General features: G+C 31.1%; 1 protein-coding gene across 1 annotated transcript in view; it reads left to right on the forward strand.

Moving 5' to 3' along the window:
- Positions 1-23,170, forward strand: part of LOC127707830 (tetratricopeptide repeat protein 30A-like) — a 55,308-nt gene extending 32,138 nt beyond the window's left edge. Inside the window, exons 11-16 of the mRNA XM_052212582.1 lie at positions 5,261-5,337; positions 12,205-12,415; positions 13,025-13,096; positions 14,049-14,152; positions 18,443-18,651; positions 22,911-23,170. Of these exons, the coding sequence (XP_052068542.1) occupies positions 5,261-5,337; positions 12,205-12,415; positions 13,025-13,096; positions 14,049-14,152; positions 18,443-18,651; positions 22,911-23,035 (798 nt within the window). The 3' untranslated portion in view covers positions 23,036-23,170. The remainder of the gene's footprint in view (positions 1-5,260; positions 5,338-12,204; positions 12,416-13,024; positions 13,097-14,048; positions 14,153-18,442; positions 18,652-22,910) is intronic.
- The last annotated feature ends 2,361 nt before the right edge of the window (positions 23,171-25,531 follow it).

Consider the following 25,531-nt stretch of genomic DNA (forward strand, 5'->3'; position numbering starts at 1 on the left):
GTTGTGTTCAAGATTGTTATTTGAAGTGAAATTTCTTTATTTGAATGTTTTTGGCTTACTGGTACTGCCATCTGGTGAACAGCGCACATGTTGTAAAGCAGTTAACCTGTCTTAAGTGACCAACCTCTGCATAATGGACATCAGTATTTCAAACAATCTTTGATACTGCATGTTTTCATTTAGCATGAACTTTTGTTCCAAAATACCTGTCTATGGTGACCACTTTTAAAGTTCATTATACAGGTGGTCACCTAAGACAGGTTTTGCTGTATCAGTTTGTTTTGATATGATTTTTGAATATGGCACAAGTATTTTGTGTATGTTTAAATTTTAAATGTTGATTTTTCTTTTAACATGCTGTTTTATTTAACTGTACACACATTTAATGTGATCAAAACTAATAATTTCTATTAAACATTTTATAAGGCCAAAGAATTCCAATTTCTAGATTCTTATCCACTTTTTTATTACTGTAAATTCAGAAATTATTGCGTGCATTTATTATTGCGATTTTGACATTTTAGTCGTAAAATGCGATTTTAATTTTTGCGATATTGAGAAAAATCCTGTTTAATTCATATAAAAAATTTCAAAATGCGAGTTTAAATTATTGCGTTTATAACCCTGTCGCATTTTTCGCAATAATAAAATCATCGCAATAATTTCTGAATTTACAGTACTTATTTCATCATTACCATTACTATAGATTTTTGTCAAAATTTAGTTGTGCAGACAATTTTTTTATTTTAATGACATAATTTTCTTTATTAAGCAAACCTTGAAATTAAAAAAAAATCTGGTTGAGGATGAATGCAAGGTTGGGGATGTATGGATAGGAATCTAGGAAATTAAAAGTTCCTATTGAGAAAAAAAAATTTGTCTTGTCTTGAAAATTACTTTGGATTCATCATTATTTGTTGGATACCATTTTTGATGGATTTCATAGTTCAATGAAATACACATTTTATAAAGGCTTGTATGCAGACTTTGGCAAAACCATGAAATCAAATATACATTGAAATACAATTTTCCTCAATCCACGAAAATTGGAATCCACAGAAATAAACTATTCTGAGTTATTATTTCTCTCTAACCCATCCTCCATTCTTTTGGCTAGATTGTCTTTGATACAGTAAGTAAATGTTGACAATAACATGCACTGAGCCATGCCACCAATGTTTTGTACAGAATATCCACATATATCTGCCACTAAAGTGACCTTACCATTTACACCTTGACTAGAAAGTCATATTGTGGTATTATAGTATTTTTGAATTATTATTAGAGACTGTAAGATCGTTTTATTGAAAAGATGAAGAAACTGAACTTTTTTTTATAGAAGAAGAAAAAAAGTTTAATATCATTGACATGAAGACATGTTTTAATTTTTCTAATTTTTTTTCTTCTTTTTTTCTTCTTTTTTTCTTTTTTTTTGTTTGTTTATTTGTGAACTGATTTACTGTTTGTGTAAGGAATGTGATAACAATATTGAATTCCAAGCTATAGAAATATAACCTTCCTTCCATATCCTATCTTCTTGTCCCTCTATGTGTTCAACACCATCAATGATTCCTCATGTGTTTGTAATTATAGAATTTTGAGCAAATTTTTTCAGTTTGATGTGTATTGAAAATATTTATTACTTCTTTGGTATGTTTCTTTCCAATATTTATATTATAATTTTGTTTTTGACAGCTAACTGTTCTTTATTAAACATGTAAAAACTGATCAGAGATAACAGGAACAGATAATTTGGTATGCCAGATGCACGTTCCCCAAATTCGTGAGACTCATCAGGTGCCCTTGAATCAAAACACTTGTAAAGCCAAATTACCTTCAAAGTTAAAGAGTATCAAAAACTGAAAATTCAAATTAAGAGAAATACAAGTATTTTTTTATAATTATACAGATAAAATCAACAAAAAGATTTTAAATTGAAATCATATTGGTGTGTGTGTGACATCTTTGCATAAGAAGGAGGTCACCCCGACCTATATTGATTTCATTGACTTTAGATTAAGTTCTTTGTCAAAATCCAGTACTTAGATACAAAGTGATTGATTTATTGTTGGTTTTTAATGCCACTTTATGCAGTGTGGGTTATATCATTGCAGCTTGTCAACTCTGAGGTTGCGATTTTGAACCCCACTCATAGTAAGGTGCGTTTGACTTGGAATTAGCTAGGATTACCAGTTTTCCTGCTGAAGGTTGGTGGTTCTCTCCTGGTACTTCGGTGTCCTCCACCAATGAAATCTTGCCAACATAATGTAGCCAAGTGTGGTGAAAGTGGCATCAAAACACCAACAACCAAACAATCAATCTTTTTTTTCTTTCAAATAATGGAAGTAAGACAACAAGTAATTTTTTTAATTGTATTATCCAGTGGTCTCAAAACAACTTTTAATCAGTATGGTAATCAAAGTAAACAAACTATTGACTTTTTTACCTCCATTACAGGAAAAGTTACTTTTCTATTGTTCTCACTAGTTATCCCACTGAGATATTATGTTTGAATTCATGTAAAATTCATTACTCAAGATAATGATTAATGACAAAATGAAAAATTTATGAGAATTTTCTTTCTTCATGGGTCAAAATAGAATTTTTATGATTTCGTAGGCTACTTCTTTTCTGATTTTATCACATGATTAATTGAGATGACATTTATATATTGATTTTTATCGAAAAGTGTAAAAAATTATGCAAATTGATATAGATCTACCGATGTTTGATCCTTAATGTCAAATCTAGTTTAGAGACACTAAATAATTGCTTTTTAACTGTTCCAGCAAATAAATTGGGTTGTACCATTCAAAAAACTTGTCAACCCAAAATAGGTATCGGTGGTATATGGGGTGATTACAATAATCAAAGATCAAGCAAAATTTCATGTAATGTTTGTATTAAAATGTATGCATTATTTGTAATTCATCTAATTGGATCAGGTTTAAAATATGTGTAACTTACAAATTATGTGTGTTGATAGAGAAAGTTAACCAAGGGAATCTCTCTCATTACATGGAACTACTTTACACTTCTGCAAGAGCCATGCAATATGATAGAGGCAAAGCAAATATGCAATGAAAGAATATTAAACTATATTATCTTGTTATTTTCATATTGGTAATTACAGAAAATTTTCTATATAAGTCTCAAAATTATTGAAAGACCTTCTTATAATTAGTAAAAGGTATTAGTTGAAGGTCTAATATAGGGTCATGGGATGAAATATTATTAGTTACATAGTGTGCTTGTGACCTAATACGATATATATGGAATTTACTGACCCCATATATATCGTATTAGGTCACTAGCACACTGTGTAATGAATTTATATTACTGACTATCTTAACATGTGGTATTTAGACTAGTGGCCTATCAAAGTGATCAAGTCTTCAATACTTAGTATTAAGAACCTACTTCAGTTGGTCTATACAAAAACAAATAACAACTTGTTAGCTTTAAATGTGTTTTGTGAATTTATTTCAATCGTTCATCATCAATTTCTTCGTGTGTTGAAACCTTTCAGATTTTTCCTCAACATTGTGTTGTTTTTATAAAGGGATGTAACACCACTACTAATTCCGTGTATTGAAATAAGCCCAGCCTACTAACCCCATATGAAATATACATGGTCTCCACGTGGTTGCTTTTAACCAATCATATTCCTAGAAATGTATAGGAGGTAAGATATTTGTCGATATGCTAATGATTGTCACTGTATCTTTATCATGCATTTCAAGTGCACAATTTCTAATCATTTTAGCAAATGCATTAAGGTATGTAGTTTGAAGCAATCATCTTTTGACTGACATTAATTTAGAGATTCAATTATTTTGCTTTAAATTCTGAAAACGGATTAGATATAAAAGCTTTTACTGAAGGAAATCATCCTATTTGAAAATTGAGTACGTGGACTTCATAAATTTAATTTAGGTGAACTCAATATTGACCTAAATAATCTTGATTTTCATTAAAGTTCTATATCAGTCCTAGTATCATCCGAAGACTTCAATATCAAACATAAAGTACTTAAGTTGCAGGTCGTCCTGAATATGCATGAAATACTTGCCACTGGACATTAAGCAACCAACAATCAATCAATCAATTAAGTTGCAGGCATTTAAAGAGTCATTTTTTGGATGACGTCTTTGCCAACTGATTGTTGCAGAGTATCATGCATTTCCGGAGCTAAATTTGTATTCATCATAACAAAGGCATTTATGCATTTAGTTTAAAACTATTATCTTGTGACAAATTATTGACATTAAGTAGGAATGTGGCAGTGACATGTCAAATAAGCTGGTGCTAATCATTACTTTAAAGTGGATTATTTTTGTTGAGTTAAAATTTCGCGATTTGTAGGGCCAAACCTGTTCTTGAGGATTTAATTTTGCCAGGGAATATCATAGCTATTTTATCTTAATCGTGAAAATAAATCAATCACAAATTTATTTTAATTTTAAGTCTTATTATATCTGATTTAGTATATCTTCATACTAACTGTGTTAAACCATAATAATATTTTGGATATCTTAGGGATATTGCTGTTTTGCAGATAACTAGAGGTATTTTAGTAAGTGTTCAGGGGGTAGGGGGTAATTACTAGTAAAAATACAGATGGGCATAAATTCATTCCATTACATTAGCCCCACCGGAAGCAATTACGACTGGACACAATTACGAACGATTTCAAATGTTTGCCCTCTGAAAGGATATTCATTTATGATAATTAATAAATGTTACTACATATAAAAACCCTAATTAAACTCTTTAAAATTCTACGCATGCCAAAGTGAAATGGTTAGACACGAAGGTATGTTGTTTAGCATAGTCAAGCATAATGGTGAAATTGTAATTTTAGCTTATTGTTAGCCACCACTCCCAAATGTACTATAAATTCAGAAATTTTTGCAATATTTTTATTATTGCAAAAAATTGCAATGGAAAAGGTTTTGCAAGAATGAAAAGCTGCATAATTCGCTTCTGATTCCTACATATTTATACAGACTATAGCCTTTGAATATTTGTCAATATATTTGTGAGTTTGAGCTAACACTATTAAAGCTCAGCGCAGGACATCATTCCAAAATATGTCACAAGACATCTTGTATTTCCTTTTTAATGAAAAGAAATCACATCTACGCTAAACATTTAATAAGAATCTTATACAGCTTTGATAGTTTTATTGTTTTTGGATTGGGAATTGAGTAATGTTCTGTCAGTAATTTGTTATAAGAAATCTGATTATATTTTATAGGTACAAGAGGCGAGACAGAACCATGATGATGAATCTGTGAAGAAGGCAGTCAATGAATATGATGAGGCTCTCGAGAGGTTAGTTTTTGTTATAAAATTATAGAGAAATTTTGGTTTTGACTTACTGGCATTTTTATACGACCGCAAAAAATTTTTGTGGTCGTATATTGGTATGACGTTGGCGTTGTCGTCGTCATCCGAAGACACATTGGTTTTCGCACTCTAACTTTAGTTTAAGTTAATGGATCTCTATGAAATTTTACCATAAGGTTCAATACCACAAAAGGAATGTTGGGATTGATTTTGGGGGTTATGGTACCAACAGTTAAGAAATTGGGGGCCAAAAAGGGGACAAAAATAAGCATTTTTGTAACTTCCAGACATAACTTGTGTGTTATTGTATGGATCTCTCTGACATTGTACCACAAGGTTCCGTATCTCAAAGGGAATGCTGGGATTGATTTTGGAGGTAATTGCCTCAAAATTTTAGGAATTAGGGGCAAAAAAAGGGGCAAAAAACAAGCATTTTTCTAGTTTCATGACAATAACTTGTGTGTAAGTGTATGGATCTTTCTGAAATTGTACTACAAGGTTCCATATCACAAAGGGAAAGCTGGAATTGAGTTTGGGGGTAATTGCCCAAAATGTTCAGGAATAAGGGGCCAAAAAGAGGCCAAAAATAAGCATTTTTCTAGTTTCCAGACAATAACTTGTGTTCAAGTGTATGGATCTCTCTAAAATTGTACTGCAAGGTACCATACCGCAAAGGGAAGGCTGGGATGGATTTTGGGAGTAATTGCCTCAAAATTTTAGGAATTAGGGACAAAAAACAAGCATTTTTCTAGTTTCAGGACAATAACTTGTGTGTAAGTGTATGGATCTTTATGAAATTGTACTACAAGGTTCCATATCACAAAGGGAAAGCTGGGTTTGAGTTTGGGGGTAATTGCTCTATACGTTTAGGAATTGGGGCCAAAACGGGGCCTAAAAACAAGCATTTTTCTAGTTTCCAGACAATAACTTGTGTTCAAGTGTATGGATCTCTCTAAAATTGTACTGCAAGGTACCATACCGCAAAGGGAAGGCTGGGATGGATTTTGGGAGTAATTGCCTCAAAATTTTAGGAATTAGGGACAAAAAACAAGCATTTTTCTAGTTTCAGGACAATAACTTGTGTGTAAGTGTATGGATCTTTATGAAATTGTACTACAAGGTTCCATATCACAAAGGGAAAGCTGGGTTTGAGTTTGGGGGTAATTGCTCTATACGTTTAGGAATTGGGGCCAAAACGGGGCCTAAAAACAAGCATTTTTCTAGTTTCCAGACAATAACTTGTGTTCAAGTGTATGGATCTCTCTGAAATTGTACTGCAAGGTACCATACCACAAAGGGAAGGCTGGGATTGAGTTTAGGGGTGATGAATCATAAGGGGATTAAAATAATTTGGGGGAGGGATTTTTTTTTCCTTTTTTCCTTTTTTTTTCTTTAAAATTTTCCATTTTAAATTGGTTATTTCTGATTTATATATAAAAGCAAATAATTATGATATGGTTTGAATACATAAATGAATGTTGTGTCCATACTTGCCCCAACTGTTCAGGGTTCGACCTCTGCGGTTGTATCAAGCTGTGCCCAGCGGAGCATTTTATTTTAGACAGTTTTTAATTTTTAGACCCTGCTGCAGCGGAGGTGGCATTAAGTGTTACCCTTGTCTGTCTGTACGTACGTCACAAAATTAGTTTCCGTTCTCTAACTTTAGTTTGCCTCAACCAAATGTTATGAAACTGATACACAATGCTTATTACCACAAAACACAGATCAACTTTGAATTTAGGTAGCGTCACTTTTACTGCTCTTGAGTTATGTCCCATTATAACGTTGTATGCAAGAGGAGGCATCATTTGTGTCCCATTGACACATTCTCCATTTATTTAACTTTGTTCTAGCTAAAACGATGGAAGGATATACAGTAGTTGAGCATTATGTTTTCTGGTCATCAGTCTGAAATTTTGTTTGTCCTTCCCATTGTAAAAGGTTTTGGTCAAGTTAGTTTTCCCTGAAGTTGTGGTCACATCAATTTGAAACTTAGTACACATGTTCATTATGATGTGAACTTTTTAATCTTTATACCAAATTACAGTTATGAACCTAATTTATCAGTGCTTTGAACAAGGAAAAAGGTAGTTTTTAGCTGGCAAAGGTGTCAGAGGAAGAAGACAATTTTAATTTCATTTTATATTTATTGTTACTTCTGTAAATGTGATTTGATTTGATTTTTTGGTGTTTTAAAGCCGTTTTAAGCACCGCTTTTGGGCTATTTCGTGGTGGCCAGTTTTTATAGGTGGAGGAAGCTGGAGTGCCGGGAGAAAACCACCAACCTTCGATAGGAAAACTGACAATCCTAGTCAATTAAGATTGGTGTTGAGTGCACCCGCACAGCGGGGTTCAAACTCACAACCTCAGTGTTGACTGGCTAGTGATTACAGTAGTAACTACTTAAACCACTTGGCCACCAAGGCCCCTCTGTAAATGTGTGACAGAAAGTTGCTTTATTGAATGAAGTGAAGATAAAGTATAATTGTACAAATTGAAAACAGATTAGTTCGAATAAAAAATAATTTCGACATTTTTTTCCCAAATGTATAAAAATGGGTACAATTTCAGTGGGAAGTAAGCATCACACAAATTTAATCTTATTATTCTCCTTGCAATAATGCTAAATACATGCAGTCCCTTATAGGAATGTTCAATGTTATCTTTGTGATAAAAATGCCTTTTGGAAGTGCATACAGGGAAACAATTATGAAGAACATGGAATAAATCCACCGAGTATTTCCCTTTGGTGGACCTCGATACTACTCCGGTCATTACAAGTCTAAGATATAGTTTTACAGTTATCTGTTAGGAATATCATAAAGTATCTTAGAATTTAATAGATCCAATAAAGCAATCATTGTTGACGATGGAATGGAATTGTACAAAAAGCTTTTATCAATACAAATAAATTCTTCTAGCGAAACATGCCAATGCAGATTGTACTTGAAAAGTCATGAGACTGGAGATTGAACAGAGTGAAGGCTTTATGAGAGTTTTTTTTCTGTAAACCTAATAACCAATTTGGCCATTAATTGGTAGGAGAAAAGTTATTTGTGTTCAACTCAGTACATTTTCTTTTCACTATGTAACATAAATATAAACTATAGTTATTCCACTTTTTTCTCTAATTGAACTAATTTGAACTATATTTATTATTTGTTTGTCTTTTAAGTGCACATTTTTTGTTAAGAATTTGCAAGTGAAATTATAGCTTTTGGAAGTTATAAAAAAAAAGTGCAATGAAGGGAAAAAAATAAAAGCAATTTGTAATTTTGATATTTTATATATAACTTATTTGTGTTTGTGTAGTATTTTTTCGAACAAAAGGAGATGTTGGGTATTTGTCAATGAGACAGGAACCCAACAATGCTAATACAAGTTACCAAGGAAATCTAGAGGGCAACATACAGCCTTTATCATTAGACAGGTTTCTTTACAATATTTAAAGTTTGCCTTAAATTAACCAATTGGTTGTTCCAATTAACTTTTTAAAAATTGCTTAAGTTTTTAACATTCTGTATTTATCTTGACCAGTTGTTGAAGCTTGATTTTAGCTATGTGACTGTTGACTTCCTAGGCTTTTTGTCTTTGGTGGATATTGTCTTTTTGTCATCCCCTTAATCATTAAAAAGTCTATCCAACCTGAATTTTTACAGGAATACAGGGAAATAGTTTAATTAACTAAATATTGATTTTCAGGATTGCCTTACATCGGTACCAGAAAACTATTTCTTATCATAACATTTTGTTGTTAATTTGGTTCAGCTTTGTTAAGTTTTGCTAGATTATCTTTTTCAGCTTTGGTTTATCTGTTATTTGATAATGCCAGAATCTAATTTTGTAACCATGCTTACTTAAGCGTGTGTAAGGATATGAATGGGAAAATCCATAGATTAGTGATGCTTAAATAAGGAAAGTTTATAGTTAAAGCTAAAAATTACTGGTCATTTGCTCATTTGGCAATTTTATGACATTATTATCTGTACTGAAGATAGTTTATTTATTTGCGGTATTGTTACTTCAGATTTTGTCCTACTGTAAAGAAGTTTTATTTTGGATTATGCACTTTTTGACTCATTTCCTGTTTAATCTAGATTTAGAATGAAAAGTAGAAAAATAACTTTATGGCAATCGTGGCGCCATTCATTTATGCATGTTAAGTTTCACTATTCATAGGCAAAGATTTAAACTAAATGCATTGTACAGTCTTTAAGCAAGCAAGTCTGGAAGAGGGATCTTCATTTCTGTAGTATTTAATTTTTTAAGCCATTTTTCTGTATACTTTTATTTTTTGTCCATTATTCTCTATTCTTTATACTGTAAATTCAGAAATTATTGCATGCATTCATTATAGCGATTTTTGAAGAATGGATAAAATGCAAGATTAATTTTTGCGATTTCAGGAAAATCTGCATACAGTTATACGTATCAGATATCAGAATGTGAGTTCTTATTATTGCGATAATCACCAAGTTGCATAAATGAAAACCTTGCAATAATTCCTGAATTTACAGTATTTTAGAGTTGCATTTTATCATTTTTACATCGCGATGACCTTGAGGTCATTTCGATGTATTGCTATCGCCTAAATTTCCATTAATGCATAAATTATGCAAATTAGTTTTGGGATTTTAACCGATCTATAAACATGATAAATACGCGAACATAAACTAGTGCAAAATAACATTCCTTATCGTTTGATATAAAAACATCTCTTCAATGAATACTGATACAAATATTTTTGTTAATTAATAATATGAAAATGTTTTGTAGTATATATATATATATATATATATATAAGTAAAAAATCATTGATTATATCAATGCACACGTACCGATAGTCTGGGAACGTGACACAATATTCTCAATAAGCGGACTTCCGGTTCGAATAAATATAATTTGCGGGAAAATATGAAAATATGAATGGTTACTCGTATCCAAACTTTTAGAAAAATCGAATTTTTACAGAAAAGTGTCCGCCATGCACTTGCATTGCACTATCATAAGTAGAATAGTAGAATAGAATGATATACAAATGGATGGAAATCATATATACATGTAACTGTTATTTTAATATAATATATACCAACAAATCAGTGTATACAAATCAGTGTATACTGATTTGTATCACTACAACATAATAGTTATTACGGTGAAGTGTAATTTCCTGTCATTTATTCGTCATCCACACACAAACTTGTCTCAGAAAAAAAATAATTCTCTGTACATTAATTTCAGTTTCAGGTAAAGAGATATGTGATTTTTTTCCTGAGACAAGTGCTTTTGACCATCCACAAGGACTTGTGGTCATCCGATGTTCAGTACTTCAGTACTTTGATTATAAATTATATTGTCCAAATCTCTATGTATTTGCCATTAATCTCTTATATATAAACCCCATCCAGACCCTCCTTTTAGAGAATGATTCAGACATTAACCAATTGTATACCTTTTTAGTTCATTTGGCTCCAAGGGTTGGTCCATCGAGTTCTGTCAAATATCATCCATCATTCTATGTTATATATATTAACGAAAAAAATTAATCTCTGATATTTCTAAAGTTTGACTTCCCATTATTTTCTAATGATCTGCGTTTTGTCAATTTAAAATATATTTACTTCTGTTGAATAAGAAATTATTTACAGAACTTATGCTTTACTCGAACCAATAATTAAGTTTTAATCAAGAAAACAAATTCTTGTGTGAAGCAGCCAGAATTTGAAGTTAAAAGCATTCAAGATATAAACTTTGTTTTAAAGTTTAAATTCATTTGGCCAAGTTCTAACGAGATTTTTTGGGGTAAAAATCAAGGATCCCCTTACAGCAAATTACAACATATGCCAATAAGTATTCCTCTCATTGAATAATTCAAAATTTGGTTAAGGTAACTGATCTCATCTTTCCCATTGAACTAAAAATAAAAAAAGACCACAGATAAACTGACAGAGAGGGTAAGATGTGATAAGCTTTTTCACTAAAGGGATGATTTCAAGTTCCCAATGTAAATCTCAATTGTAACATTGAATTCATCTCTTGGAAAGTTTTCAACTTTTGTCCTTTTTCTTCTTTTGGCCATGCTGTTGTCTTTTCTTGTCTAGCCTAGAAGGAATCAAAAAGCAAGACAGGATTATTCTGTTTCAGGCGGCGGTGCCGGGGTAGTCAACAATGTATCAGTTTGTGATAAGGTCAGCTTATGGGGAACCATTAGTGGTAGGTCAATGATATTTGGTATGCAGTTGTATTAGCATTGGCACATCTCATTTTCCAAGGAGATTATTTGACCCTGCCCCCTCAGTCATGGTCTATTGACTTTGAAACTTTTGCTTGGTTTACATGTATTAGTTTGTGATTAGGTCAGTTTATGGGGAACCACTAGTGGTAGGTCAATGATATTTGGTATGCAGTTGTATTAGCATTGGCACATCTCATTTTCCATGGAGATTATTTGACCCTGCCCCCTCAGTCATGGTCTATTGACTTTGAAACTTTTGCTAAGTTTACATGTATTTGTTTGTGATTAGGTCAGTTTATGAGGACCTACTAGTGATAGGTCAATGATATTTGGTATGCATATGTATTAGCTTTGACTTATCTCATTTCAATGGAGATTGCTAAACCCTGTACCTTCAGTCATGGTTCATTAACTTTGAATATTTTGCATAACTCACATGTTAAAGTATTGCTATTTTAATTTCAACATTTGCATTTTACTATCAAAATAACAAAAAGGCGAGACATATCTCTGTGTCAACAGTTAATTTTTTTTTTACTTCATTAATGATTTTGATCACCCTCTTGTTATCATTTTACTTTTTGTACATTTTCTGATTGTGTTTTTTTCTTTTACAGATATATCCCAGTCTTGATGCAACAGGCTAAGATTTATTGGGACATGGAGAATTATCCACATTTGGAAAAGATATTCCGTAAATCTGTTGAGTTCTGTAATGAGCATGACGTGTGGAAGTTAAATGTAGCTCATGTCCTCTTCATGCAGGAGAACAAGTATAAAGAGGCTGCTGGATTCTATGAGCCGATCGTTAAAAAGAATTATGATAATGTAAGAAGTTTGAATTTTTCACTTTTGATAGACAATAAATGTATAATGCTTATATTCTAAAATATTATATGAACTCTTTGAAATTACAACATGCAGGAACCTCACAGTGTTATATTAAATTATTAAAGCTGTCAAATCTTAGTAGCAGGTAGCTGACAGGCCTTAAAGTGACTACTGTAAATTTGGAAATATTGCGATGTTTTTATTATTGCGAAAAATGCGACAGGGTTGTAATTGCAATAATTTAAACTCGCATTTTGGATTTTTTAATATAAATAAGGCAGGATTTTTCTCAGTATCGCAAAAATCATAATCGCATTTTGGTCTGAACTGACAAAATTGCAATAATTTCTAGATTTACAGTATATTAAATCTTCTGTGACTGGAGCATTTAAAAAAAATAATAAAAACATATAATATATAAGAGGATTTCAGTAACACATTTATATTCTTGTATGTCTTTACAGAGGTTCTATAGATAATTCATTTCTCTTAATATTTTTCAAATGTCATTATTCATTTAAAACAATAAGCATGCTGTCTAGATACTTTTTTAATGTATAAATATTGTTTAATTATTGATTATTTTGTTTGTTTGTATGTTTTCAGATCCTGAATGTTAGTGCTATTGTCCTTGCCAACTTGTGTGTATCCTACATTATGACAAGTCAGAATGAAGAGGTAGGTCAAAATCAGTCAATAATCACATGAAATATGACCAAACAGATTAATGTATTTTCGTTAGAAATGATAAATTGAAGTAAATATTAATTGGTACTAGAAAGAAAAAGTTGATAAATTTTCATCATTAACTTGAGTTATAGTTTCTTTGCATGAAATGGTGTTTAATGGGATAAGTTTATGCTGCTGAGACAACAACTCAATAAAAGTTTTAAAAACTTACAAATTTTAAATGATAATTTTCATATCTAAAAGAGGAGCTTCACATGTCATTAGACCACATTGCTATACTGTAAACCAACTAATTTTCACGAGCGATATATTTTTGCGACTTTTGCGAGTAGAAAAATAACACGAGAAATAACACGAATATAAATCGTCGCGAATATGTAAAGCTTGGATCTTTCCTAATTCAAATACATCAAGAAGATGTGAAAATCGCGAATTTTAATTGCCGCAAAGTGAGCTAGAAAAAGCGAAACGCGAAATAAAAGTATCCGCGAAAATAAGTTGGTTTACAGTATGGTTTTCTCCTAGATTAGATCCACGATTTTGTGACATCTGATCCATAGATATCAATGATATCATATCATACAAAATTCTATGCTGAACTGTAGGTTGGACATTTTCTGCAGTGAAATTAAAACTAACAGGAATTTGTTTTTGGCTTTGTGTTGTTGTGTTGCTGTCTCATTTATGTACTATGATGTCCTAAAAAGGAGGCAAATCAGGAAAAGGTATATTTAGCTCTAAATTGTCAACACGGATTTCTAGTTGATGTTGACAGACCTTTGGCCAAGAGCATCACTGTAGTAAAGTCAGCTTAATTGTTGAATGCACACCTGCCCTGGTGCAGTGAAATTCGTACCTATTATTAATATTATTATCTTTAATAATTTGTTAGATGATTTTTTTTACAAAATAAGCATTATAAAATATTTGTCCTTCATAGGCTGAAGATTTGATGAGAAAGATAGAAAAGGAAGAAGAGCAAGTTGCTTATGATGATCCTGAGAAAAAGATTTTCCATCTTTGTATAGTCAATCTTGTTATAGGGTAGGTAACTCTGTATAGTCAATCTTGTTATAGGGTAGGTAACTCTGTATAGTCAATCTTGTTATAGGGTAGGTAACTCTGTATAGTCAATCTTGTCATAGGGAAGGTATCTCTGTAATGTCAATCTTGTCATAGGGTAGGTATCTCTGTAATGTCAATCTTGTCATAGGGTAGGTATCTCTGTATAGTCAATCTTGTCATAAGGTAGGTATCTCTGTAAAGTCAATCTTGTCATAGGGTTGTTGACTCTTTAAAGTCAATCTTGTCATAGGGTAGGTATCTCTGTAAAGTCAATCTTGTCATAGGGTTGTTGACTCTGTAAAGTCAATCTTGTCATAGGGTAGGTATCTCTGTAAAGTCAATCTTGTCATAGGGTTGTTGACTCTGTAAAGTCAATCTTGTCATAGGGTTGTTGACTCTGTAAAGTCAATCTTGTCATAGGGTAGGTACCTCTGTAAAGTCAATCTTGTCATAGGGTAGGTAACTCTGTATAGTCAATCTTGTCATAGGGTAGGTAGCTCTGTATAGTCAATCTTGTCATAGGATTCTTAACTCTGTAAAGTCAATCTTGTCATAGGGTAGATTTGAACAGATTTGTATTTTCTAATGGATTTATGTGATTTGAACATCCATAACTACTGTTGCCTCTAATCTACAGTACAATCAGTTTAGTTTATCACTGTCATAACCATCTCATTTTGTAAACGAAAATAGTAATGATACAGCTTAATATAGTCATTTTTTAAAACAATGTAGATATTATTCGTCTTATCCAGTCTGTAAATCCTTGTTTAGACGAGATTGCAATCAAATAAATCTCCTGATGTGTTTGGATAACAAAAACACAATTATTTTAGCTGTTTGATAGAGTATTAAATTCTTTTCTATTTTCTATTTTTTTGTACAAGATGATTGCATTTATAAACTATAAAGAGAATGATAATGGATAAAATTGTTACAATTCCGATCAGAAAATAATTGATGGCTGAACAGACAAATATTTAATCTGTTAATGGACCTGTTCAGACTCAAGCTGACATTTTCGTGTAAATAACATTTGTCATATCTGACATCAAGTCGTAATCAATTTCATCAGTTATATTTGATGTTTTTCCATACTGATAGATATCAAACTATATTTCCCTTCTCTATTTTGCATAAATTTGCATAATAGCTCCTGCTGGAAATGAACAGACAATTTTCATGTCATGAATGTTTGCTTTTGATACAATTTCTTATTTAATACATTTTTATTTTTTTTTTCTTCAATATCTGATCCTTTGAGAGTTTTCTACTGCCTGAAATAGACATATTGACTTGGATGGAGAGTTGTCTCATTGGCACTAATACCACATCTTCTTATATCTATATTTACACTTTTAGGTATTTAGCTGAACTTGTTCCGAATGATCCTAGATCTGTCTCTGAATAACCTTTTGGCATCATGGAACAATCACTTTTTAATGATGATGCCATATTTTTAAAATTGTGATACCAAATTTTACAGGAACTTTAAGAAATGGCAGACAAATTTGCTTACAAGTGTAAATACTTCTATTAGATTATTGAAAGATTTTAAAAGAAGGAAGACAGATTTGTTTGCTTTTTTACACCTCAAAAGAGTCCCAAAGGCAAGACTTAGGCGTGCTGTTTCTGACAGCATTTTGGGCTTCAATTATTTGTAAGAATATGTGATTTGGTCAGTTTAAGGGGAACCACTAATGGTCAGTAACCGATATTTGGTGTGCTGTTGTAATAACTTTGGCACGTCTCATTTACTTTGAAATTATTTGGCCCAGTCCTCTCAATCATGGTCACTTTGAGGGGAACCACTAATGGTAAGTAAATGATAATTAGCATTCTGTTGTATCAGCATTGGCACATCTCATATGACCTTAGAGATTGTATGGCCCGTCCCCCTCAGTAATGGTTCATTGACTTTGGAATTTTTGCATAGTTTAAAGGTTAAAGTTTGTGATAAGAAACCAGTTATTAGCAGATTGTTACACCAAGAAAACAATGTTAACCAAGGTGAAGCCAAGGTTGACAATGTCTATTCGAGGGATAATAATCTGCTCTCTCACCCTCTTAGCTAACCTTGATTATGACATCACCCAATCAGAATTATAACAAAATTTGTATTTACCATGAGTAACATGACGGTTGCCACATGTTGAGCAGGTCTGTCTACCCATCTGGAGCATCTGAGATCCACCCGTTTTTTTGGTGGGATTCCTGTTGCTCAGTCTTTATTTTTCTTCTATATGTAGTGTATTGTGATAATGTTTTTTTTGCCATTGTGTTGTCAGTTTCTCTTAGACTTATGAGTTTGAATGTCTTCCTGGTATCTTCTGCCTCTTTTTCATAACATTTTCATAGGATTTGTTTAAGTTAGTTCTTTTGAATACTTCAATGTTCTATAGATAAACCCACTTTATATAAGCTAGAACGGACACAGCAGTTAATATTGGAGTATTCTAAAAACATTTGATCAATTTTAAAATTATTTTAAGAACTATGGTTTTCTATAATAAGTTACTAAAAGAATGATTTTATAAATAATCCTGAAAGTTACACAAGAAAAAGCAATTATTGATTATCACATATCTAACAAGTTAGTGTGTGATATTTAAAAGTACATAAATCAAACTGATTTATATAGAGAACTCTCTCTCGATACGGCAAAACATCTATTCACAGTAGCATTATGTCTTAATTGTGTTATTTATATGGCGCAAAACTGGTATTGATCCGAGTTGATTACATCTATGGAAAGCGGATCACTACAACCTTTATTAAAATCCTCTTTAATTCTTTAAACCTTGAACGAGCACAGAATTAATCAACTGATTAAGTTTGGTGTTGGTTTTATAGAATTGATTACACACATGACTCCGTGTCTTTCTACATTGTGTTAGTACAGTTTGACGAGTTAATCAGTATTTAACCCTTAAATTATTCTAGTTTTGCCAAGCTTACTCCCAATTCTAGGTCATTTAAACAGTAACAGATTTGACTGTGTCAGGGAATAGTTAATCAAGGATTTTTTTATGCCCCCGCCATAGGTGATGGGAGCATTAAGTGTTACCCTTGACTGTTCGTCCTTCCGTCTTTCTGTCCTTCTGTCCTTCCGTCTTTCCATTCTTCTGTATTTCCATCCTTCCGTCCTTCAGTTTTTCTGTCGTTCCGTCTTTCCATCCATCCATCTGTCCAATTTTAGTTTGTTTGAAGCTTGAGCGGGGGCATTTGTGTCCTCAGACACATTCTTCTTTTATTTTAATTAACCATAGTTTGCATACTTTTCTAATTGAAAACACCTTTTAATTTTTGCTTAAGTGTAGAAAGTTTAACTTTTTTGATTTTTAAAAATGTTTTTTTGCATTAATTATAAGAACATATTCTAAATGTAGCAAATGTAAAGATTGTGTACTGCAGACAAATCTAATTTTGGGTTTTATTGCTTTTCTTTGTTTTTTTCCTCCTGTGTAAACACCGTGCTTTGTAGATGAACTTCTGTGAAGCCATCACAAATTTTGCCTGCAACAAATGTAGTTTATGAGACTTGTGAACCATTACAATTTGTTTTGTCATGTCCTGAAATAGAATTTCCTTCATTATATAAGATCCAAATGGAAATATATTCTGGAATATTATTTCCACTGGAATAAATATTACAGTATATGTTCCTAATGGAATAAATTCCAACAGGAACAGATATTATGACATTGTTTATTACAAAGTTTCCAGTGGAACATCTGTTAGGCAGAACAAATCTATCTATGCCAAAAAAGTAGAACTGATATTAGTTCTAGTTTGTTTACAATATAATGTATAAATCAGTTTGATTTATACATTATATTGTATGTATGATGCTTATTAGAAAGGTTTTGAATGAAGTAACTTGAGTTATTTCCCTTGGCTGCCATTTTGGAGCGATAAACTGTTGATTTCCTTATTTGACTTTAAAAAATGAACATGCGATACACGTATGTCTAATTAGAGATCCTTACTTGATCATAGCAATAATTGAGCAAGACTATAAGAAATAAAAACTTTTCAGAAAAACTTGGCCATATTTTTAAAGTCAAGCGCTTAGTATAACTAATTGAATTTTGCTAATGTATGAAGGAATTTGCACACTTGGACCTCCAGCATGGGGACAAAATGGAATTTACTCTTGATCAAATGATGTCAATTCGAACCTTTATATAAGTGACATTTGATATAAGATGTCCCCTTAAATTAAAAATTCAAATCGATTTAAAAACCTGGGTTTTTTTTTCATTGCAGAACATTATACTGTGCCAAAGGAAATTATGAGTTTGGAATATCTAGAGTAATCAAAAGTTTAGAACCTTACAACAAGAAGTTAGGTACAGACACATGGTACTATGCCAAGAGATGTTTCCTCTCGCTCATAGAAAATATGGCTAAGCATATGATTATGATGAAGGACCAAGTCGTCCAAGAATGCATTGGATTCCTGGAATGCTGTGAAAGTAAGTAAAACAATTGCTTTAATAAGCAGAACTCATTTAAGGATGTTCACTCCTCTTGTTTTTGAATTTTTGCCAGATATTCGGAATCCTCTGGGTTTATCCATGTAATGCCAATAAAAATTTTGCCCACTAACCTGTACTTTTCTTTTTATAATTTTATTTCATACAGTTTGAAAAGCCATTTTTCAATATCTTATTAAATCCATGTTATTTTTTCATAGTTTTTGAAATAAAAAAGGTGCCAATGTTAAATGTATGAAAAACCTAGAGAGAATTATTTCCCCCCAAATTTTCAATGGCTTATATCTCGAAAACAAGCACAGAGACCCTTCATTTTTTTCTGCTGTTTTATTTTCTTTGGTTATATACTATCAATTTATAACAGTCTTTTCAAAAGAAACAGAGTAGCGAACATCCTTAAGATGGGGTTTACAGAATACAGAATAATGTACCAAAAAATAAAGAAGAGAGAAAAATGGTTTAAAAAATTAAAGAATACAGACCTGAAGGACCCCCCGCCCCATCCCTTTTCAGACTTTTTAATGATGTTTCATATTACAAAAATGGCAACAATTGCAGTTTTATTATACATTTTTAGTGGGAAAATTAGAGCACTTGCAAGAACCACATAAATTAAAAGAGAGAGGTTGTTATACCCCCACTCCAAATGAGGGAGTTATACTGATTTACTTCTGTCTGTCAGCATCTTTAATTTTTCTCAGCAACAGAAAATCATTGCTTCTAGATATATGACACCTGACATGTTTTCAGTTCCTTTTAAACCAATCTTTGAAATGTCATGTATGTATATAAAAAAAAATATTAAATCACATTTTTCTCTCAGGAACTACATATGTGATAGCTTCTTGGTATATGTCACCAAGCTTCATCTTGTTACAAACTGTGTAATAGGTTTTCAGTCTCTTTAAAATTTGTTGTTCAACTCCTGTTTGCAAAAAAAAAATATCATTAGAATGTCATGCATGGATGACCATGGATATAAAATTTTCATCATATTTCCCTCAGGAAATATAAGTGATAGCTTCTTGTTATATGACACCAATCTTCCCCTTTTTACAAACTGTGTGATAGGTTTTAAATCCCTTTGCTTTTCTATTTTTTTTTGCCTCAAAAAACATATTTTTAAAAATTGTCATGCTCATATATGAAGTTTTAATTATATTTTTTTCATGCATAATGAGTGAGTAATAGCTTACAATAATTTTTATTTTGATAAACTGAACACTTATTTATTGTGTAATTTGTTTTTGAATTCAGCTTTATATAAATGTTGATCCAAAAACCGTTTTAAAATCAACCAAAACCAGTTTATAGATTGAAGTTTTTGTAAGATGTTTAAAAGATAAGATATATTATTATTTCTATTTATTCTTTAATGTCAAATAAGCTTTGAAATTATTAAGGCTACGTTTGATATTTTACTCACAGGCAGAAATTGATTGCTTTATTCCGATCAGTTAGATTTTTCATTTTATAAAGCTTCAAGTATTGTCATAGATATACAGAAATATGACATTTTAATTGGAATTCTAGTTTTATCATTGTGAAATATGACAAACCCTTGAGGACAAAAATGATATTAATTCTCGATAAAAGTCAGTATGACATATAAATTTTATTTTTGTAAAAGTAATCATTTATATCAGCATGTCTGAACAAAGGCCGTAAGGTAGTAGTGACCTATAAACCGATATAGAAATTTTGTATACATTGCTCAAATACAGTTTATATCATTTCATTCCAAAAGAATTGAATTTTTTAAAGTGAAATGTGAGAAGATGGGGTTTTACTAAAAAAACAGAAAAAATAGATCATCATTTTTATTTCCTACTCACAAAAAAATGTGTAAAGCAAAAATATTGCTCCAATTTATTTTAAATTTAAAATAAGGATTATAAGGATATTACCACAATGTATCATAGTTAAAACAATGAACAGATAAAAGAAGATTTTTTCTTTTTTTAAATCTACATATTGGTGTTCTTTTAATGATCTAAAAAATTTGCATTAATTTCAATTTTCCACCAATTTTGAAATTCAATGAAAAAGGCAAATTTCCATACATTTTTAAGAGCAGAAACATATAGTGCATGTGTTTAAAAAAAAAGATCAATTAGAATTATGTTTGTTTAAACAGTAACCTATATGACTTAAAGATTTTGTTTGTTTCTTTACGCCTAAAGTCCTGAAGAATTATATCATTGTATAACTTATCAACTAGACAGGCACTTTAATTCTTTTATGGTAGGGGTAAGCAGCTGATACATTCAGTACCCCACTCTTTTCATATATTTTAGATAGCAAAAATACATACCCTATCATAAATTTTTTTGACCAAAAATATACCTATAGCTATCATGATTACATTATTTCATGGAGAAATAAAAAGATTTGACAAATATCTGATGCATTTACGAATATGGTCTTCGTGGATTCTTGGAAAAAATCGACATTTGTATAGTTTCAGATACTTATGATTCAAACAGCAACCTTGTCATATATTTCATCTCAGTTTCTCGACCTTATATATCATGAAGCTTGAAATAATGCTCATCAGATTAAAGGGGCATTAGCTGTCAAATTCATGTTCAGCGATTTGACTCAAATTCTCATATTTGATTTGTAACATACTAAAATGTATATCCAAATTATAATAAGTCTAAAATAAACAATTAACAATGCATGGACTCCATAATATATATCATCATTTCGTGTGTATTTTAGTCTAGATGCCATCTAATTAACCATCAAGATAACCTCCGAAGACTGCTGACGGTCATATATATACCTGATATAAACATTAATATAAATATAAATAGATAGCAACCATGTGCAATTTTTGTAGGTCTGTTTGATTTCATGTAAAAGGTTGATAAAATAAGTTAATCATCGTTTTAATCTGTATAAGAAGGATTTTTTGTGGATCGAAATAGTCAACAAAATGGTTCACCCTTGTTTCACTTTCAATATTGACACTCTTTTCCTTTTAGTAACTGAACACGCCTAGTACATGGCAACCCATCTTTAGATAAGGGGTTAATTTGAAGTTTACATGAATAGGGATTCACATGAGATCAAATTATTCACTTATTCAAAGAGAATTAAATTGAATTTAACATATACAGCAACACAAATGAAAAGATAAGACTGATTAATAAATTGATAATTAGTAAAGCATTTCCAATAAAGCTGATGAATAATCTGAATTAGAGAAGATTGAGGAATTGTGAATGTTTACAATTCTTATTGAACTTTTTGTACTTTCTTCATTTAAAATGAAATAAGTTTATTATAACTATTAATTTTCTTTAAAATAAACCTTAACTCTATTTTAACAAAGGTGTCCTGAAGCATTTTGAGTGTCCAATTAATGTTCCTTTTTCAAAAGTCTTATTTTTGCATGATTTTAAAATTGGTCTGTCATTTTAATCTGTTCATGAATACATTTTTGTACTTTTATTTTTAATGTTATAATTTATGTCCACAATTTTTGCCTCAAGGACTGCTTCAAGCCTGCATGATAAAGATAATACAGAAACTTTGTCATACATATTTTGATGTTTTTTGTCAGGCCTGTGATATTTATGTTGGTGACAGCTGCTGCATCAACATTTACATTCAGTGTGGTTAAAGTTTTTCAAACATCAATAATGTGATCAAACCTGTATGGAATTTTATGAAATTTTGACAGAAGATTCTTTATGACCAAAAGACAGTATCCAGAGCAATATTTTGAAAAGATTTATTTCCTTTTTTCAATATTTTACTGATAAATGGACTTAGTTTTTTGCTGAGTTAGCAAGTAGATACAGTCTGGGGTAAAAGTTTGTTAAACACCAATTGATTTGTCAAACCTTCATAGAATTTTTCTTATAATAAATGGAATTAAGTTTTTTGCAGTTAACAGACAGTCTTGGTTTACACTTTTTTGACATGATTAATTTGTAAACTGTCATGGATTGTTATGAAACTTGAAAATAAGCTAATCTTCAAGATCAAGAAATACCATCTAAAGATAAAGTTTCAATTTTTTTTTTAAATTCTGTATTTTACTGATTTTACAGTCAACATTACATTTTATCACTGACAGCAGCAATCGAAAAAGAGAGACACAGGGTTCCATGGAATCCTTTACAAATTCATTTTATCACATAGAAATAATTTTTAGTCTGTAAACTTTCTTAAACTTTTTTCATTTTATAGAGAATTTATTTTTGAAATGTCATTTATCTTTTCAGTGTATGGAAAAGATGTGAAAGCTGTCATTGAACAGCCATTAGAAGCAGAACCTATGCATCCAGGCAAGAATACAGTTACATATGAAGCTCGTCTCTTGAAAAATCTTCTGATGCAATTACAATAATCTATAGAAAAATTGAAAACTGAAGCAAAATGTGATAAATTGTATTATTTTTTGGGACATTAGTAAATTGATTATCTGTTTTCTGAATTATTTAAAGTCTGTCTTTAAGTTGAAAATTAAAAGTTAGTGATTGAATTAAGTGCTTTCTTTCATTTCTCACATGCTTGATATAGCTGAAGTCATCAATTCTTCAAGTAATAATTTTAAAGAAAGCCATTAAGAACATTGGCCATTATTTTGATTTATGATATTGTTTGTAATGAAATACTGTGATTTCTCAGTAAAATAAAAACAGATAATTTCACATGTGAAATCATTCAACAATTGGTGTTGTCAAGACGTTGATGACGTTGCACCAAAAAGAATTGAGAATGCGTAGAAAAAGATATAGTTTCTTGCATTTTTATGCCCCACCTAGGAGCATTATGTTTTTCGGTCTGTTCGTCCGTTCGTCCCGCTTCAGGTTAAAGTTTTTGGTCAAGGTAGTTTTTGATGAAGTTGAAGTCCAATCAACTTGAAACTTAGTACACATGTTCCCTATGATATGATCTTTCTAATTTTAATGCCAAATTAGATTTTTTACCCCAATTTCACGGTCCACTGAACATAGAAAATGATAGTGCAAGTGGTGCATCCATGTACTATGGACACATTCTTGTTTACTTTATTTCCATAAAAATAAAATCAGTGTAATAAAAAATAATAACTTATCCAAAATTTAAAAATCCAAAAATATTCAAGAGTACTGATAATTAAGTCATGCTCTATGCTCAATGTAAATTAATGTGTTGTTTGTCAGCGAGTTGAATATTTTGAAATTTGAATTCTTTGAACACTTATTCAATGATTATCAATTAAGAAATAAAATATAAGTAGATTTTTAAGAAAATTAATCTTTATACAAAGAAGATGGAAAATGAGAGGAGTGAAATGATTTTGATGGTAGAGTAAAGTGTCATTTAAACCATTTTTTTTTTTTTATATAAAAGGCAATAATGGCAATCAAGACATAGAAAAAAAACCACAGTACAAACAAAAACAAAAAACGCCAACCATAGCATATTACATACTCCCTTCTTTTGTAAACTTCCATTTTCACTTTTCCGTTATATTTTCTATTATTTAACCACATTAAAATACAAACTACTTTTCAACAATCTATCTTGTCAATTTGCTATCATTTTTGTTAAGGAAAGATACGCATAATTATACACTTTATATTTGGTAAGCACCTTGATAGTGACAAGTTGAAACGTCTGAGCACTTTTCGGTCTGTCAGACACCTACTTTCTACTTTGCAGATATTTCCAATTTTTCAATATGTTGAATGAAATAAAAAAAAAATTGTCACACATTTTCTTCAGTGCTGCTGAACATAATGACTTCAAATATCCCAAGCAGCATGACAGTTATGTTTTGTAATGTTTGCACACTTTTGAAATCTGTCAGACACCTATTTCCAGTTTGCCGATACTTTGGATTTTTCCATATGTTGAATGGACTTAAAATTGTTTGTCACTCTTATCTCGAAAAGTATTGAACAAAATGACTTTATATTGAGTCAGCATATTTACAGCTATGAATTTCAGTTTGTAGTCCATTTTTAGATCTGTCAGATACCTGTATCATCCTTTCCAATACTTTGAAATATGAGTTTGGGTATGCATAGCACAACACTGGATTTGAAATTTGCCAAAATTGAAAACAACAGCAAGAGAATTAATGTCTCAAAGTTGGAAAGAAAATATTATCAGTACTGTAGGATTATTAGAAATTTAATTGATTAAAGGATCATTTTTGTCTTGCATTTTTCTTGCAGAATCATTTGACCTTGACCTCATTTTTATGGTTCATTGGTCAACATGAAGTTTTGGTAAAGTCTGTTTCTATTACTATAGGTGTATAGAACGATTGTAAGATGTACAGGTCTGTCTGGCAGGTTTCATCTTGACCTTATTTTCATGGTTCATTAGGCAATGTTAAGCTTTGTAGTTTGGTCAATTTCTCAGATACTATAAGCCAAATATGTCAACTTTATTTGAGGTATGGATAATGCAAGGTGTACATGTCTGGCATGTTTCATCTGATCTTGATCTTATTTTGATGGTTCATTGGTCAATGCTTCATGACTAGGGGCTAGGATGAAATTTGAAAAAAAGGCAGGACAAGAGTTTTGAGTAAAAAAAAGGCAGGATGTGCAACTTGGCAAAAAAAAGGCAGGATGACAATTTATGAGATGGTAGTTCCCTAAGTTTTCCTGGTTATGTCTGTTTCTTAAATAATACAGAGACATATATACATGTGTATATATGTTTCTGGATAATATAAGCAAGATTAACCAGAGACATTATATGTCTCTGGATTAACTATATTTGGTGTAATCAATTATTGTTAGATATACATTACTGTCTGACAGGCTTCATCTGATCTTGACCTTATTTTGATGGTTCATTGGTCAATGCTTCATGACTAAATTCGTTTTTCAGATATTTTTAC

The sequence above is a fragment of the Mytilus californianus genome, unplaced genomic scaffold, assembly GCF_021869535.1.
Source record: "Mytilus californianus isolate M0D057914Y unplaced genomic scaffold, xbMytCali1.0.p SCAF_7, whole genome shotgun sequence".
In the NCBI taxonomy this organism is placed as follows: Eukaryota; Metazoa; Mollusca; class Bivalvia; order Mytilida; family Mytilidae; genus Mytilus; species Mytilus californianus.